The 18,343-nt window shown below is 45.6% G+C and overlaps 1 protein-coding gene across 2 annotated transcripts in view; it reads right to left on the bottom strand.

The window, feature by feature from the left end:
- Window positions 1–12,176: 12,176 nt before the first annotated feature.
- LRP6 (LDL receptor related protein 6) overlaps window positions 12,177–18,343 on the bottom strand; it is a 127,867-nt gene continuing 121,700 nt past the window's right edge. For both annotated transcript variants that reach the window (XM_057426423.1, XM_057426431.1), the window contains one exon: window positions 12,177–18,020. In XM_057426423.1, the coding sequence (XP_057282406.1) occupies window positions 17,729–18,020 (292 nt within the window). In that variant the 3' untranslated portion in view covers window positions 12,177–17,728. The remainder of the gene's footprint in view (window positions 18,021–18,343) is intronic.

The following is an 18,343-nucleotide window of genomic DNA, read 5'->3' as shown; positions in this document are numbered from 1 at the left end:
AGAACTTACTCAAAAGTTCAAAATGTTGCTGTCCTTCCGTCTCTTGTCTATGAAAAAGAGATTGTGAGGTGTTGTACCCTCCCACACACTGGGGGCTGCTGTTTTATTACAAACTTGGGTTCTAAAGCAGGCCTGTTAGCTATATCTTAGCTCTGAAGAACTATATCTGATTCCATTCCAATTACACTAAGACTGCATTCAGTCTGTTCACGTACACCAGTGGCCACGAGTTGGGCATTAGCTTATGGAAGTCACTTCAGCAATTTTTAGTGCTTGAATAAATGACTGCTATTTAGAGAGGTGTAAGCTCTGCGCTGTGAGTGCGGTTTTCCAGCTGAAGGCTTAGCAGCCCCAAACCCACACTCATCCCTAGTCTCCGTTTTGGTACCTCAAGAGTCAGTTTCATGCCAACAGCAGAGCCAACAGTGAAATAGACCATCTCAAATGGGAATGCAAAAACTGGCCATCTAAGTAAAGATATTCAGCTGGTTTTTATTTTTCCCTGGGTTGTTTAAGAGGCATTTTTTTCAGTAGCAGTAGGGGCCAGCATAGGAAACCAGCCAAGTGAGCTGTTTCTTATTTACTCACTCTTACATTTGTCATCTGCACCAGTTAGGTTTTAAGAGCAACCTACTCCTTTTATGGCAGGGATCTGGGGTGACCTCCTTGCTGGAACGATGGATTTGGTTTATTCTAAGAGCAGTCAGCAAGGCTGAGCACCGAGCTGTTGCCACTGCTGCTGCCTGGCATGAATTAACAAAGCTCTACTGCTGGCTCAACCAGTCTTCATCTTGCAGTCTTTTTTAATCTGTGATGACTAAAGCAGCAGCAGATAAATGCATGAGTTCTGGGTGTGTATGGAAGGAGGAAGGGATGTCGTGAGGGAGGGTGCCTGGCCATGCTTTCATTTCATGTTAATCGATGCAAGACATCTTTGTGTTTAGCTCTAGTACCCTCTGATGCCGATTTGGGGGTGATACTGTGAAAGATAGAGAGGTTTACTGTTAAAACAAGAAGTGTCACTTGGGATTTTTCTTATCGTGTATCTATGCAGGTCAGCATCACACTATTTGTTATATCAGCAAGTTTAATTTAAAATGAGCTGCTTTCACTGTGTGCTAAGTTTTCAGCACCAGAGTTTACCCTGTGCAGGTGATGCTGGGGTTTATTTTTAAAGGATGCCAGAAGTGTCCTGCAGCTGCCTTCTGCGCTATGTTACAGGGAACCAGCCCACTGGGGCTGCCTGTGTGAGCACCTGGGAGCTGCCATCCCACCCTAACATCCCCCTCTGAGAGCCAGGGCTCCAAGCAGTGAGTGGCCTTGCCCTGGCTGCTGTTTCCTGGAGCACCCAAAGCATCAGATCAGAAGATCCCACTATCCCATGCACACCAGTTGCACAGAGGAGCTCTGCCCCGGCTCATTGCAGCAGTGTCCCTTGCTCCAGTGAGCGATCAGGGGCAGAAACAGTAGAAAAAGTCTGGAGCCTTCACCCAAACCCAAACATTTTAGTTTTCTGTTACTTACTTTTGCTTCAGCTTTCAGGAAATGCTGGCAAATCCATTATTTCTCCACAATAGGCTATTGAAGCATATGGAGGTACCCTTGGGTCTTCTCACAGCATCACATGATCTCCCTCTTTTTAAGCTGCTTCTCCTTTCTCTTCTCACAGGTGAGTAACTACTACTACGGATAGACACGTTTGAGTAGGTAGAAAAGCAGCAGGTGGACACAAAGAGAATCGCAGGGAAGCACCAAGGGGAATAGCTCAATAGACACCGTTGTCTGAAAAGTGGATTTACTGCCTATGACTTGTATGCTGTAAAGGCTCACAGTCTGGAACAAGTTCAGGGTTAAAAGTTCACAGCTGGGGTGTTGTAGTGTGAGTGGAGGGTGAGAACCAAGCAGAAGACATTAAAGCTGATTGCCTTGCTTGTTTGTTATCTGCAGCTGTGATGTTCCTGCCAGGGATGGTGTAAACCCCAGCAGTGAGACAGGAACTGTGGCTCTGTTGCATGATACCTACACCACAGCAGGTTGTGCGGTGGGGTTAGGTGATGTTCTGGGATCCAAGCTGCTGCGATCCATCCTGCTTAACCCACAGAGAGTGTTCCTCTCATGTCCCATGACTGGCTCCTCTGCTTATCTGCTGCAGCCAAAGCAAAAAGATGCAGAAATGATGCATTTTCCTGCCTGAGGTAATAGAAATGATGGGTTACAAAAAGATTTCTCACTGGAGTCAGCATCTTTGCTGACTGATATGATCTCAGTGCTGACTTTCACAGTCATCTACTCCTCATCTTTCTACTCCAGGGTCACTTTTGGCAGATGCCAAACAGGGCTCTTACCTCTTCACTAAGGGGATGCTCAGCTGTTTCCCAGCCAATGCTGTCATACTAAAAGGGAAACCAGCTGAGCTCTTTTCTGGATGCTGGAGGGAGATGGGACTTAAGTTTTTAGAGGTTAAACACTCAAAGTGTAACTTTTTTTCTGCCACTGCAGTGGTTCTGCTTTAAATATTCATTACACACAGCACTGCAATGGAAAATTTGGGTTATGCTTATGTTATCTTCCCTAGAGATCTGAATCTAGATTTTCTTGTGTGCTGTTCTAACCTCTGCCAATGCGGATAACACTACCACTTGGATAATGCCAGCTGTACTATCCTCTCTGCTCCCCTTCCTCCCAGTCTGAAATGATATAGCCAGGGAGGAAGCATCTGCCAGATTGGTCCTGTTTGCTGACAGCTGCACCAGGAGACTCATCACTGCTCAGACTGAGAAAAGCAGGCAAGTATGGGACTACTTCTGTTAAGCAGGGCCTGAAAGAAGTCTTTGGTGAAGCCAGCAAGGCCTAAATATTCAGTGTAGGTGCCTGTAGTGACATTAAAATCTTTCAGTGGGTGAAGGCTCTAGGACCAGCCAGGGGCAGGTGTATGAACCGAACCAGCATGCAGGAAAGCCACACACACACTCTGTATTTAAAGTAGCTGTGTGTGCCTGGCTTCAGCTGGCTTTGGGTTTTTTATTCATACATCAAACCTTTTGTCTTTGTGTCTTGGGAAAGGTGCTTTCCTCTGAACACCTGGGTTACAAAGGTTTCCTGTAGGGTGGGGGATACAGGAATTGCTTCAGGCGTTATCATCATGATAAGCATCAGCGGAAAGGTGAGGGTGACCTTGGGACTGACCTTCTCTGGCAAAGCTGTGGAGGGCTGCTAATAGCAGCCGAGTCCTGGGGTTTGCCTTGCCAACCTCAACATCACAAACCCTGAGTGAGCACCTCAGCCTCTCCAGAAAGACCCTGAAAGGGGAGCACTCACACATCACACACAGAGGTGGTGTGCTGGGGGTTTCAGACTGTTGTGAAGGCTGGGCAGCATATTTGGCTTCTGTATTTTATGCTCTCAGGTGAACGCAGAGCGCTTGGCTACTTTCTCTGCAGCAGCAGAAGAGAGAAGGCTTTTAACAGGAAGCTGAGCTCTTGGATCCCACCCTCTCCAGGAGCTGGAGATGAAGCAAAACATTGCTCTGCAGAAGTAATGACAAAAGCACAAATGTGCTGTACGGACAGACGGTTGCCACGTGGTTTTCCCCAAGCCAGTGCTCACACAAGAAGGCTCAGTGCTTTCCCCAGGAGTGGGGAGCATTCACACACCCACCCCTACATAGTCTGTCCCACTTCCTTTACCTATTTTACAAAGTGCCCCTTCAGCCACTCACTGCCTCCTGGTTTGCATCCATCCTTACAAAGGCACCCACTTTGGGGTACTCAGGTGAGTGGGACATAATTTGTTCCACTTAATTCAGACTTACACAGGGGAAGTTCAGGTTAGATATAAGGAAGATGTTCTTTACTTGAGGGTGGTGAGGCAATGGAATGGGTTGCCCAAGGGAGTTGTGAATGCTCCATCCCTGGCAGTGCTCAAGGCCAGGTTGGACAGAGCCTTGGGCAGCCTGGTCTAGTGTGAGGTGTCCCTGCCCATGGCAGGAGGGCTGGAGCTGGATGAGCTTTAAGGTCCTTTCCAACCCAGACCATTCTGTGATGCCATTTCACTGTGGCCAGTCTGGGGTAGCTACTGCTGTACCCTCCCAGCTCACAAAGAAGCCTTTGTAAGCTGCTGACCAGGAGAGGTCTTGTGCAGGTTCAAGTGATGGGAATGTAAGCACCCACAGTGGAGTCCTAGATTTAGCTGTGAGAGGACATAAGTTAAAGAGTCTGAAACCTTAAAGGTTTAAGCACATGACTCCAAGCCTGAAATCCAGACTGGGTGTCTAATAGACCTAGAATAGCTATTAGGCCCTGGGTCCATTTCCAGAAATCCTCCTGGATATGGATTTCTGTCCATGTGGAGGGCAGAGTTCACAAGCCCAAGGAGCCCATGCAGGAGGTGGTGTGGCTATGAAATGCATGGTCTGGGTGAATGTTTCCACGGGCCCAAATCTGCTCCTGTTTTCAGTGGCTGTGGCCCAGTGGCACCACCCCAGGCACCTGCCCCTCTTCCCTCGCCCCATCCCTGCAGGTGAAGAGGCCTGCAGGACAGCAACCCAGCTCTATAGGGCATGGAGGAACCTCCCGCCGACCCCAGAACTTGCCCTTAAAACAATAACAAACAAACAGGGGATGCTGGCAAGCCAGGAGCTCACATGTGTCTGTGGAGCCTTAGTGTGAAGTGATGTGTAAAAGTATTAGCAAGGAATAGGGCAGAGTTCAGCGCTGAGGTCAGCCCTCTGCTTTTAATTACGGCAAGTAGGAGTCAGGAAAGACAATATCCCATTATTGAGTGGGTAGTGCCTGTCATGTTAGATGCAGTGTCTGCATTCAATTAAAGGAGGCAAATTAGCCTCTAGTGCCAGACGAAAAACCAAACTGAGAGCCAGTTTGGTGGACCAAATTTAAATGCGAGACAGAAAGAATTTATCATCCCCACAAAAATGCTTGGAATACGCACTGGAAAGAAACTTTAAGAAATCCATGGAAATGCTTTGAAGGGGGTGACTCACAGTCACTTTGAAGGCAAAGTTTTCTTTTTTACTTTAAGCTTTTGAAAGAGGTTTTAAGATTCATAAACTGTATTTTGCTCCAAGTGGCGGGGCCTGGGATAACTTTCTTCTCCCTGCTCCCTCAAATGCTACTGAGCAGACTGCTTATCCTCCGCATCCAGCGCTGAGCCCTGGAAGGGTGATGCTCAGCATCCCAACCTGGGCACTGTTTTGTAACCCCAGCAGTGTGAAAAGCAAGCAGAGGGTTACGGGTTGAGACTGCCATCTCTTCTCCTGCTTGAGCTCCACAGGACAAAGCGCAGGAAAATATGCAGATACATCTGCATGAACATGGACACCAGGGTCTCTCACGCAGGGAAGAAGAAACGGGCTAACCACTGTCATCACCAGCATCACACGACCTGCTTGCCCCACCACTACAGATGTATTTCAAAAGAAAGGGTTGGAAAGAATATTTTATATCTACAGATAGTGACTTGAGCAAAGCAAGCTGGAAACCACTATGGGAACAGATTTGCTATTAAGACTATGCATGTGGATTTGCAGTTCATTCACGAGGATTCGGCATGGACATTATCAAGCATCTCAGCTCTGAAGTCAGCCAGCTAATTACCTTCTGGCCTCAGGGTCCCTCTTGCCAGCAGCCCAAGGATGGGTGAAGATTGGCGGTCTCACAGCTGTGAGAGTTGAGCATTTTGCTGTAGCTGTTCCCAGGAAGGATGGGCTGTCAGCACATCCCAAAATAAAAACACACAAAAAGCCAAAAATCCAGCATTTGTGGGGTTTCCTGAAAAAATGTAATGAAAACAGATGAGGCAGCTGTAATAGAATAGTTATATATATACATATATATAAATAGTTACATAGAAAAGGTATATATTATATAAAATATATTAAAAGCCCCCAGAGATGTGGAAGACACATTAGATCACTGAACCTATTCTGTCTGGAAGGAACTGATGTAGAAATCATCAAATATAAAGCTAACATCAGAGTTGCAATGCAGCAGCACCAGATAGAGAGAGGGGAGCAGATTCTCACTCTCAATGCTGTATGTGAAATTCAATTCCTTCTAAGGGCGTTTAGACTTACAAGTAGCCAAGCATCTTTGTGCAGAAGGGAGGGATCTTCATATTTAATATGATCTTTGCTTGCAGTACTTTTTGATCCCCTCCCCGTCTTTTCCATGTCACAAAACAGCACAGGAATAGAGCTGGCCAAGGATCACTTCAAATATCAAGTGGTCTTATGCAGCAATGCAATAAAGAAGAACATCTTGCCAAAACCAGAACAAAACAACCAACCCAAATCATCCTTCTCTCAGAAACAATCTTTTCCATGACTTACAGCTGGCTCCCAGCAGCGTGCTGGACTGAGGAGACCAAATCCACCAAGTACCTGCTTACAGCAACAGCAGCTCATTGTGCACGAGGGCAAGACAAATGCTGGGTAAATTGGAATCAGATGTTGGAGAAATCCTGCAGTAATGATGGAACTGAATTGCCAGCCCCCTTTAGCCCTACAGGTGCTTTGCCTGTTGTATTTTACAGTTACGGTAAGACATAGGTTTTATTACCAACATAAAATTAACTTGAGGAAATGAACAATTGGGACACAAGGATTGTCTCCTGTTTGTCTTTTTGGTCCTCTCATTTTCAAACCATGTAAACCTGAAGGGTGGCTCAAGCGGTAAATGAGAAGAGAAAAATACTCATATGCTAAAAGGAGCCAAGTATCCTGAAGCAGCAGAAACCTCAGCTCTCCCTTTCCCAGTCATTCCCATTGCCCCTGCGCTGACAAACCTCTGTGTTCTACAAAGACCTGGAAAAAACAAGAGCGACTCTTCCTTACCTGGTGCCACTCACCAAGTAACTTCCACTTTGATGCTGGCTTTATGACAAGCCCATACTTCTGTCTAACAATTGACTTCTAAGCACCTTTTGTCTCTTTCTGGGAGACAGAGGGATACCAATGGAGGAGCCAATCGACATTCCTCCCCCTCCTTTCTCAAAGTCTGAAGGAACATGCCTTTCCCACTCGATGGCTCCAGCTGAACTGATGGCAACAATCCTCCCCAGATGTCCAGGAAGCCTGGGTTTGCGGGATGTGGGAGCGCCAGCAGAGAAGTGGTTCTGGGCTTCCCGCTCAGCCGGGAAACCACTGAGCATCCCCTTGCATGTGTGCTCGCTTCCCATGCACCTCACTGCTGGGGGGAGCATTTGTTGCCCTTCCCTGTCACCAGCGTATGGACCTGCATCCCATCTTGGCTGTCGGGGATACCACCTCCTTCCCACACCACTCCTTGCATGTGCAAACACCAAAGCCCACTCACAGCAACAGGAACATGGTGACATTGGTCCTCACCCACTGTATGAGGCCGAGCAGCCAGCACCAGCCACCCTGCACAGCCCAGTGCTGGATGTGTTGCCTTCTGCACAGCCAAACCCCATGGGGATCAGGCATGGGTCTGTGGGTTTTGGAGAAATGGATGCAGCATGGAGAAGACCTATGGGCATCACAAAGGAAGGATGGGCAAGAGAAGTGTGTTCTCTAAAATGACCTGCCTTCATTATTAGCGCTGCTGGTGGAGTAACTTTTTATAAGGAGCATCTGAAAGCAGTTTCCCTCCATCAAGTAATTAATCTCTAGCAGCTGTGCTTCAGAAGAACAGCCCACATTAAGCCATCTGCACAGCAATGCTGCAGCCACAGAGTTTCTCAAAACACTTGCAGGATGGAGAGAAGAAAGTGGTGTCGAGGGAGGAATCACACACAGAGCATGCCTGAAAAACGTAACGTTAGGGAAAATACACCAATGGATTCAATGGACTGGGTTTTTAAAGCACCTCTTGCCTCATGGGCCATTTCAATAAAAGAACCAGTTATGAACTCCTGTCCACATTAGGGGTCACTTGCTGATCTCTTCCTTGGCTTTTCAGCACAGGGCACCAGGATCTTTATCTGCAGGATTCACCTGCTGCTCACTCCCCACCTGAAGTTGAACCAGCCTGTAAGCAACACCACACGCATCTCCACAGCTGGCAGGTGTGATTGCACAGGGAGGACAGTGGCAGACTCCATACAAAAGCACACGGAATGCCCTCGGTGGCCAAGGTCTGGTTTCCATTAGGCACTCCATGGAACAAGAGCCAGGGGAGGTGCAAGACAGGAAAGAGGCTGTTCACAGGCACAGCTCACAGGAGGTTGTTAGTACATTTTCCAGGAGCACCAGTGAGTTTAGAGGAGGATGAAGGGCTCAGGGCACACCAGGGGGTCTCAGCTGATTCCTGATGCGTTGCCCCCCATCACCATCTCCTCCTGCTGCCCTTCAGCTGGCCCCAAACCTGGACACTGGTAACTCTTAGTGGCATGATAGTGTCTCATTGCTGAAAACCACAGTGAGGGCAGTGCAGGAGAGGGGCCGCCCCACCAGGAACCACTTCTGGTCTCACCGGGTGCCCGGTGCAGCCACGTTTTCTGTCCCATCAAGCCACAATGCTGGCTTCTGCAGCGCTGGTCCACTCTTGGGGCCAGAAGAGGTGTGTCTGCTTTCTTGTGAGCCACATCAAGGGAGGCCTGAGCAGAACACGGCCCGTCTCACTACGTCACTGTCACTGGCTTTCTCAGCTGAGAGGCACTGCCTGTCCCTGCTCCTCTGCCTGCCAGTCCCTTTGCCAGGCAAGACAAGGGAACCAGCAGCACGGGGGTTTCTCCAGCTTCATTTCAGAACAACCCTGCTGTTTCAGGGGTGGTGCCTTTTCCCATTTGGAAGATCCAATAGAGGCAGGAGAGACTGAGCTCGTCTCCAAGATCACATCAGCAAACAGCCACAGCCTCTGCAAGGCCTTGTCCAGTGCCAGACCTGGTTAGCTCTGGCATCTTCATCTGCCACCCTCTGCCATGCAGCCGCTGACTCCCCCTTCACTTCTTTATTACCACCTTTTTTCTATGGGTATAAATGCAAGGGAATGCTCTCAGCTACTTCAGCATGCCCCTTCATCCCTACTCTCATCCCATACTTTGGGATGGGGCATGGGGGAGTGTTTACGTATCCTGCTCTCCCACATTCATTCTCTCCTCCCTGTCAGAGTATTGGGGGTGTAGTGGAATGGTAGGAAAGGGCTCTCTTACACTTGTGTCCTCTGCTTCCTCCTGAACTGATCTTGTCTGCCCCTACAAGAGTCGGGCCCCTCAATGATTATTTCATTCCTAACACAGGGTGCAGTAACACAGGAATCCCTGCTTTTCTGACTCCTTTGTCTCTCTGTCCTGAATTGCCCAACCTATTCCTCTTCTCTGCCCTTGCCAGGTTATTCCTCCTGGGGTCCCTGCCACGCCAGTCACACACGTTGTTCTTAGGGCAATGCTGAGGAGCAATTGCTGTGCTCCTGAGCAATTTCAGAGAGACACCTGTAACATCCTTTCTTCTTGCCACACACTTCCAGGACCCTTCCTACCACATGCCTGCATCCTTTATGCATCTTTTCTTATGCTCTACTTTCCTAATTCTCCTCCATAAACAACTTTGGAGAGGAATGAGGAGCCCGAAGCACAAACACTACACTCTCATCACACCTCTTGTCTTCCCACACAGTTCTTGCAGCCCCATCAGTGCTCTCAGCCCATCTCTGATGCACAGCATTTTCCTGCTACTGTTTCTCTGCACAGGCAACTGGCCAGGGGAAAAGGGAGCAGCTCTCACAGCACCCGATCTGCCTGTGGGGGCTTCTGGGCTGTCCTCCCGGAGCTGGATGCTTCACCAGAGGCTTCCAGCACCCCAACAGCCATCAGAGCTGCCTGCAGGACTTTCTTCAGCAGACCACTGGCAGGGATGACCAGTGGTTTGAAACACGTTGCTCACAGTGATGCAAGGGAGCTCGGTGGTGGGTCACTCAGCCATTCCTAATGAGCCAAGTGCTCTGCAGGTTAAAGTGTCTATTGGTTCCCTGGCAAGGAGAAAGGCCTAAGAATTCTGGCAACGCCAAATAGAAAGCTCTTGCCACATGAAATCCTCCATCTCCTCAGAACCAGGCAGTACTCTTTATGTGACCTCAGAGAAGCAAACTTCATTGTTTCTGCAGAGCATTTCTCCTAAACTCATGGAAAAGGTATAGTGCTGTGAATGCAGGGCTGCAGTAAGATCACTGCTGTGCCACACCAAGCCAGGTAACGCATGCATCAGACCTGTCCTACTAAGCAGTTCCTTTATGCAACAGATGGTGCAAACAGGAAAGGGCCATCAGCTCTCCATCTTTCTTATAAACACAGAATTGCATTTGGCTGCAACCATAGGCCTTGTCATGACCAAGAGCAAGGTAAAGCTTATTTACCCAGACGTGCAGTTTCTACAGGACAAATGACTTCACTGCTGTTATTTTTTTACTGTTTAAAAAGTCACTAAGCCCAGCAACATACATCTTCTGTTCCCAACCTGATACACTGGAAAAAGGGATGCAGGAATAGGTGCTGCACGCAGCAGGTTTGATACAAGTCAAAACTCCATCGTCAGGTGCCTGCTTTTCCGTACGCAGTTCTGCCAAACATGCCTCGATTCCCATGGAGAGGCTTCTCAGCTAGCTACAAGATCTTTGCCATGAAAACAGGTTAAACATGTTCAGCAGCTCCCATCCAGGAACAAGCCTGTGCTTTCACATTCTCACCTTCTAAGGGAAGTGCTGCCAATACTGGTGGATTAAAAAAACCCCACAGAAATCTCAGGTTTATTCTCTTAATGAAGAGTTCTTCCCATCACCAAAACAAAGCTGCAGTGTTATCCCTCCTCTAGTATAAAACTGTGGCAGGACTCCAGCACCGGCAGTCACCTCTGCTTGTGTGCATGGGTGCAAGGAAAAACACAGAATCGTGCAGAGGAAATCAGTTCTTTTCAGGCTTCCAAGTGGTCTTTTCTCAGACAGGCAGGGAGTGTTTAAATGATGGAAAATACCCCAGTGTTCCTTACAACCATTTCAGCAGCTCTGCCATTTTGGAGATGGAGTCATCATCTATGGTAACAGGCACAGATACAACACACAGAATCATGCAATCAGCTGGGCTGGAAAAGACCTTTAAGATCAAGTCCAGCTGTCACCCCAACACTGCCAAGCCCACCACTAACCCATGTCACTGAGGGCCTCATCTACACCGTTTGTGAACACTTCAGGGACGGTGATTCCACCACTGCCCTGGGCAGCCTGTTCCAGCGGCTAAGCACCCTCTCGGTGAAGAAATGTTTCCTATCTAAACCCTGCTTTGTGCAGCTTGAGGCCATTTCCTCTTGTCCTTCCACTGGTTACTTGGGAGATCAGAAATGATCCACGTGGTGGAGCTGCAGCTGATACCTAGGTTTTCCTGAGGTACGCTCTGCCTCTGAAGAGTATTGTTTTTTCCACGATTTAACTCAAGTGGCTCACTGATAGGGTGATGCTGCTCTTTGTGGTGTTGGTCCAAATGGCCTCTCTGGTTCGTGCTTTGAAGAACTGCATTTTGAGATGCACCCTGATGCTTAACAGCTCTACCTGGAAAAAAACAAGATTCAGGGAATCCAAAACCACATGAATGCTATACACAAACTTCTTATAAAACTTATAGGAACTTCTTATACAAACGTACATACAAACTTACCTTACATAACTGCACAGACACTCTGTAGAAAGGTTTTTTCCCCATAGCCATTGGATGCAGGTGGAGTGGGAATTCCTGTGCTGAGCTTCTCTCGGGACTGCTTCCTATCCAATTTCTTGTTACAGCAACAGAATGAGGGCAGGTGGGAGGCGGGGGAATTTTACTTTTAAAGTTAAAAATGTCTCTCTTTCCAAACATTTTTATACAGATTGGAAGATCAGCCGTCTCCAAAACAACCACCAGGCATCCCAGTCTGATCAGGTTTTATTTGGTAAAACTGTCTGGTTTGTTTTAGCCTGTAAACCAATCTAACTGCACAATCATGGAGACTTTCGGCTTTAAAGTGTATCCAGTTGCACCGCAGAACAACAGAAATCAACAGCACTGCTGGATGTCGATAATGTGTTTCAGGCAAATGCATCAGTGTTTGCAGAGCCTGCCTACAGCATCAGAAAACTGTGCTCTCCATAGAAGCCAGAATGTGCTAAGACAGACATGGACTTCTACCTTTAATTACCTGCCCTCCAGATGCTGAAACAAAATGAAGAGTACCTCTCCTTTTTCACTCTTAGTTTTATTATAAAAATCAACATTTCATTTGTTACAACTCAGTTTATAGCAATAATTGGAAAGGATTTTTGTACAAGGTTTATATACACCTTACAAGTAAAGCACTTTATTTTACAAAAAAAAAAAAAAGTTAGTGAATGAGTGAACAGGGCTGACCAAATGTTGGTCATTATAATATAAATACATCCTTGCAAAGCACCATCGTACCAAAGTTGATGAACAAGAGACACCAGCTGGCTTTAAGACAACGACAAACAGTGATTAAAGCTTACAAAAAAGAACAAACAAAACAAAACACAAGATTAAAAATCTGAAAGCAGCACCAGATCCTTCACTTGCAAACAAGGCTAGTTCAGCTTAAGCCTGGTGGTATCCTCCTCTCAAAAAGACACTTTCATTTCCCCTGGCTGACTGTTAACTGCCTGGCTTAAGGCTACAGCCATTTTAATCAGGACTTCAAAGCTGCTTGTTCATTTAAAAGAGGGGAACAAAACTGCTCTCCAACAGCTTCATGGTAACAATCACGCTGCCTGCTACTAAGACAATCTCTGGCCTGAATGGACTATGGACAGTTCACTTACCCACCCTGCACAGTTCTGCAATGGATCACCCCATCCCTCTATGTGCTACACTGGCATCATTCACCGAGCTGCCCTTTTTAGAGATGGAAAGGAAAGCCACTGCCCAATTTGGATCACTATTGCGTTTTATTTGACCTCCTTTAGAAAGAAACGGAATGTCTTGTGGCCATTTTCAAGCTATTCGATCATTCCTAACTTATTTTCAAGATGTTTCTGTCACCCTATTTTAAAAGTTAATTTCCAAGGAAACCCTAATTGCTAAGAAAGCAATTTCTGAATAACAATGTTCAAACTGGTTTTGCACCCAGTAAGCTAGCTATTTTTTTGTTGTAGAAATAATAAGTTACCTGTTACACGCACAGTACATGTTCAAACTGTCCATAACAATACTGTGCAACAAACATGCTCATGACAAAAATGGCAGGAACAAGAAGCGACTGGTTACTTCTAAAGAGATAACTTGAAGAAGTCAATTGGATACAACAGCATATATGATCAGAGAGTTCTGTAGTTCAAGCAGCTTCCCCCAGAATGGTGCTAATCAATTAATTGAAGGAGATTTGCCAAGCAATAAGGAATGGAAATACTTGAGATTCAAGACAGTGGCCTTTTCTTCATCTTAGCACAGACATAACTACTTTAAAGTAAAACAAATGAATTTGTGTTTCAGACTCGCCTATCAAGCCATTTTTAGAGAAGGGGCTGTAACACAGAACGCACAGCTGAACACCACCAAAGTCCATTAGTGCAATAAAGAGGGATTTTCTGCACGCACCACCCACTTGCAGTGGATTGCAGAACCTGTCATGTCAAGCAGTTTGGGTGCAGAGAGGCCCAACCTGACAGTGGTGGGGTGTGAATGTGTATGCTTGAGAGAGAAAAATATTAGCTTTGGGTAAATTCGCATTATCAAAGATAAGAATACGTGCATACATGCACTTTTACATGCACATGGTGGGGAAAAATGTTATGGCAGTAATCTGGAATTTACAATACTGAAAGTTACAACTCACAGCAAAATGAATCCTTTGATATCAACTGGCTCATTTGCATTACTGTAAATATTTCATTTAATGTACATGCACAGGTTGCATGAATTTATATTCACGGTAACAGTTACTCAAATGCAAGTTCTACGTGCATGTTCCATTTATCGTATTGATGTTCTTTTCCAATAAATATCTTGGTATCCAAAAGCAGCAGAGAAATGAGGAAGGCATGAAATGTATGCAGTTTAACATGGCAGGTATGATTTTTAAAACAGAAGACTAGGTCTCATTAATGTTGCCATTTAAAAGGCTAGGCTTCTGTTGAACCTGAAAAGGTCAGTTCTCAAAAAATTATGCTGCAATGTCCCTTCGGTTTTCTTTCTTGAGAAAAATACAAAGGAGTGGTCCGTTCCTGATTGAGCATGCCAGCTATTTCCTTAACTAGACAGACAGCTAGGAACACTCCTCAGATGTCTACGTAGAGGAAAAAGTGCACAGCGAGTACTTGCGCTAATGCCTTACTGTGTATGTACCTGATGCTGTAAGACAAAGACATTTGTGCTTAGCTTAAAAGACAATGAGCAGTTTCACTGACATCAGTGAGACCACTTCCACGCTAATGCTACAAAGCTACTTTAGCCATCTCCTTGAACTGAATATGTGCATTATCCAAAGTCCTAACACCTTGGTCAGTTTGAGAAGCAAGATCCCCACTGAGGGAAGGAGAAAGCATGAATCACAACTGGCTCAGTGGTGGAGCGGAACAGAAAGAAATTGCTTAGTCCCATGTTCAATTACCCTGTAGTTTATCCACTGGGAGCATGTTAGGTATGCACACTAGTTGCATCAACGCTTTTGTAATTTGGAGATCCACCCAAGAGGAACTTCACAGATCATCAACTTTAAAAACATTTTACTCTTGATTTACTGGGAAAACACATGTACTTGCAAAGGCAGATCGCTGCTTCACACTAAATAAATTCTTTGGTTAGTCCAGAAGAGAAACAGCCTGCTCTCTATGCTGGTCATCTTCAGTGGAAAAACACAGCCTGCCCACCTTCCCTCTCTTCACGTGAACCTCCAGAGGCAAATCACTCAAGATACCCGATGCACAAACCAAAACGTATGTATCAAAAAGACTTGATCAAATCCTACATTGAATTATATGTCCACCCCATTTGACTTCAGCTACGTATGGTTGTAAACTAGCAGCACAGAATGCAGGCAGCACGATCCATATGCTGAGAACTTTTATCTTCTAAAGATCCCTCACTGTAAATAACACAAATCTACCTGCAAGAAGTCCCCTCCAAGACAAAGCCTCAGTGAGGCAGGTCACCCTTACCAGAAAGAGGATACCACTTCCTTAAGCTCAACCACCTCAGAGTTTTTCAAACAGAAATTGGCACACTGAAAATAAGTATTTTGCAAGAAGAGACCATTGCCATCGCAGTACAAGCACTTGGACTGAGATACAACAATGCAATATTCTTCTGAGTTCATTAGTGCAAGTTTCCACATGTGAACCCCACACGGAATGCTGCACATGAAAAAATGTAAACAACAGAGAAGTTTCTAATTCTCATCGGCATGCCAGCCTCGACACCCCCCGCCCCAGCACTCCCGCCCTCCCCCCTTCATATAAATGGTTTCAAGTTCCCTTATGGTTCACAATACCCTCCTCAACATCCACCCTGCTGGAGAACACAAACAAGCTTCTTCACCAGCAAGGAAGAGCCAGAAGAACAGCTACCACGTTTCCTAGATACCTAGAATGAAGCTGGGCAAAAAAAACACTTAGTATACCAGATCCAGAGATCAACTGTGATAGCCTGGAGACCACCAAAGCTTTTTAAAGTTTCCTCAGGTATCCTGGACTACTAGGAAGATCCTTTACTACAGCTGGAATCCCAATACCATGGTTTTCCTTGGAGCTGAAACCAAGTGAGACTCCAGTAGCCCACATGAGTGGCAGCGAGAATCACTTGTCACTAATTCTGTCCACAGCATGAATTAAAACCCATGCCACAAATTCAGATTATTTCTCTTTTAGCTGAAACTGGCTGGGAAACAAGCAACAGAGAACAATAAAGCCCAAATGGCACCTCTGAGGAGTTGTTAAACTCTTGCAGACCAAAGGCTAGGAGGCAGAAGCTCCTCAGTACCTTTGTCTTGAAAGAGAAGCCTCAAGAGGGCTAGTCTTTGAAGGCACCGAGCACCTTCAATGGATTTGATGTCAACAGAAGGTGCAAATGCAAAATGCCATCTAAGATCAGGTATACTGTGAGCTCCACTACAGTCAAAGCAAATTGAAAACACTGCACTGGAGTCAAAGAGGAGTTAATAATATCCTAGGTTGCCCCCTCAACCTACACAAATAATGTTTTCACTTGATTATATACTCTCCCTGTCAAAATTACCACGGTGAGGCTGACGGGAGAAGGGGCTAAATATGATAATATACAAAAATAGAGATGCGAATATAAAATGGTTTGGTTAAGAGTATCTTAAAATTTGACATTCACAGCGGTTAATACTAAAGTATTAAACTCACACCATGCAAAACCAGAGGTATGTCAAAATCATACTGAGAAAAACTGGCTTTACCTAACACAAAGAAATCATGAGCAGTTAATATAGCACGGGAACCCCTTCCAATGATCAAAACATCTATTTTTTTTTTTATGGACAGTTGCTCCACTGAAAGTTAAATGCTTCCTTACTAGGAAAAAATAATATATATTTCTATTTATATATATGATTTGTATACTGTGATATCAATATACACTGAAAGTACTGCAAGGATATATTATTCATTTACAGTAACACTAACAATCCATGGTTAAATTTATAGTTTATAAATATGCTGTCTATATTATATGTGGTATAAAAATATTTGACATTTCGTGGGCACTAGGTCAAAATAAGGTTTTCTTTTTTTAAGGGACTAAAAATCATTCAGGTATATTCATATTACCCTTGTCAATTATGTGAAAATCGTACTGACCTGGTACAAAACAGAATCCCACCGTGTTGGCAAAGTGAAGAAGATCATGTATAGCATGATACTCTCTGCATGACAAGGCTAATCAGGATAAAAACCAGAATTTACAGCAGCCCAGTTCTAGCAGTACTTTAAATAAGGATATCATGATTTAAAGTGACACAGGCAGAAGGAAAGGATGCAGAAAAGATGGGAAAAGCTCAACAGGAGAAAAAAAAAGCAAACTTTAAAATACACCCAACAAAAAAATCATTGAAATTCCAGAAGCAAGGAGAGAGCTCTAAATGCTCTAGTTTGGTAAACGCATTACGGAAAAACAGAGGTGTATTCATTTAAAAAAGCACGTGACTCTTTTTCTGGATTCACTGCTACGACTGCTGTATTCCTGTAGAAAACAAAGCCCTTTGTGTAAGGTTAATATCTGTCCTGACTGCGTTTTCAAGTTTAACTTTAGTTGCTGGCCCTCCGCAGTTAACATAGAGGTTATTTGGCTACTTCCAAGTATCTATGGTATGCTGCTCTGAGACGGACATTTTTATTCTTAATTAATTTAAACATTTTTGGTATTGACAAACCCCACATATCACCTCGCTGGACAAGAAACACATCCCAGTCCTTCCATTTCCTTATGTGCTCAGTCACTTCACTGGATTAAGGCATGTTTTTGTGTTCCACTTGCAAAAATAAAACCTTTTTGTACAAATGTCTGGGTTCTTTTATACAAAAATTTTTCTTCTTATGGCACAAGCAGCAGCTGCTGTTTAAGAAAATATATAAATATCCTTTTTTTTTTCTTATTCTTCTGTACAAATATCTTCAGTATTCCTCCACCCCATTTAATAACATTTAACTGTACACTGTCCTACCTCATCCTTCGCCGAGAGCTCCCTCCCCCCTCCCCAGTAGAACACTTTGTATTTACACTTTCACAGCGGAGGCAGATGATGGGGTGGGGGGGCTCCCCCTCATGAGGAGTCCGTGCACGGGGACGGCGGTGGCGGGTAGAGGTGGTGGGAGTAGCTCCTCTCCGTGTACGGGGAAGGTGGGCAGCTCTCGTAGTTCTCCTCCGCCGACAGGTACTGGCTGCGCGGGGTGGGTGGTGGGGGGACAGGCTCCGAGTCATAGTTCAAGTCACTGGTATAGCCCTTGGCCGTCGCTGCTGTGACCCTTCGGCTGGGGGCATAGTCACTGTCACAGACATCCGTGCTGCAGGGCGTGGTGGGAGGTGCAAAGTGACGGTAGCTGTAAGGCCTGTAGCTGCAGTGGGGAGATGCATGAGAGAAGAGTCAGCATTCAGAAAGACTGGGCATTTCCGGCAATGCACTCCTGAGCGAGTCAGCGTGGATAAGGCATGGTGGGAACAGAGTGGGTCAACCTCTGCAGCAGATACACAGCATCACGTTCTTCTCTCCCTCTTACACTTAACTCCCCTGCAGAAGGCCCACCTTTGCACTACAGCGTCAGTCTAACTACAGGAACTAGTGAAAGGGATGAAAATTATCAATTATCTGTGGACAACAGGATCCCTAAGGACTCGCTTTAAGTAGAAGAAGTTGCTCCTAAGACAGTGGGGCAGGAAC

This window comes from Pezoporus wallicus, unplaced genomic scaffold (genome assembly GCF_028554395.1).
Source record: "Pezoporus wallicus isolate ANWC-B61680 ecotype Strahan unplaced genomic scaffold, APGP_CSIRO_Pwel_v1 scaffold_3294, whole genome shotgun sequence".
Taxonomy (NCBI): domain Eukaryota; kingdom Metazoa; phylum Chordata; class Aves; order Psittaciformes; family Psittacidae; genus Pezoporus; species Pezoporus wallicus.
Note: the sequence above shows the minus strand (reverse complement) of the source record. Positions and strands in the feature narration are given on the sequence as shown.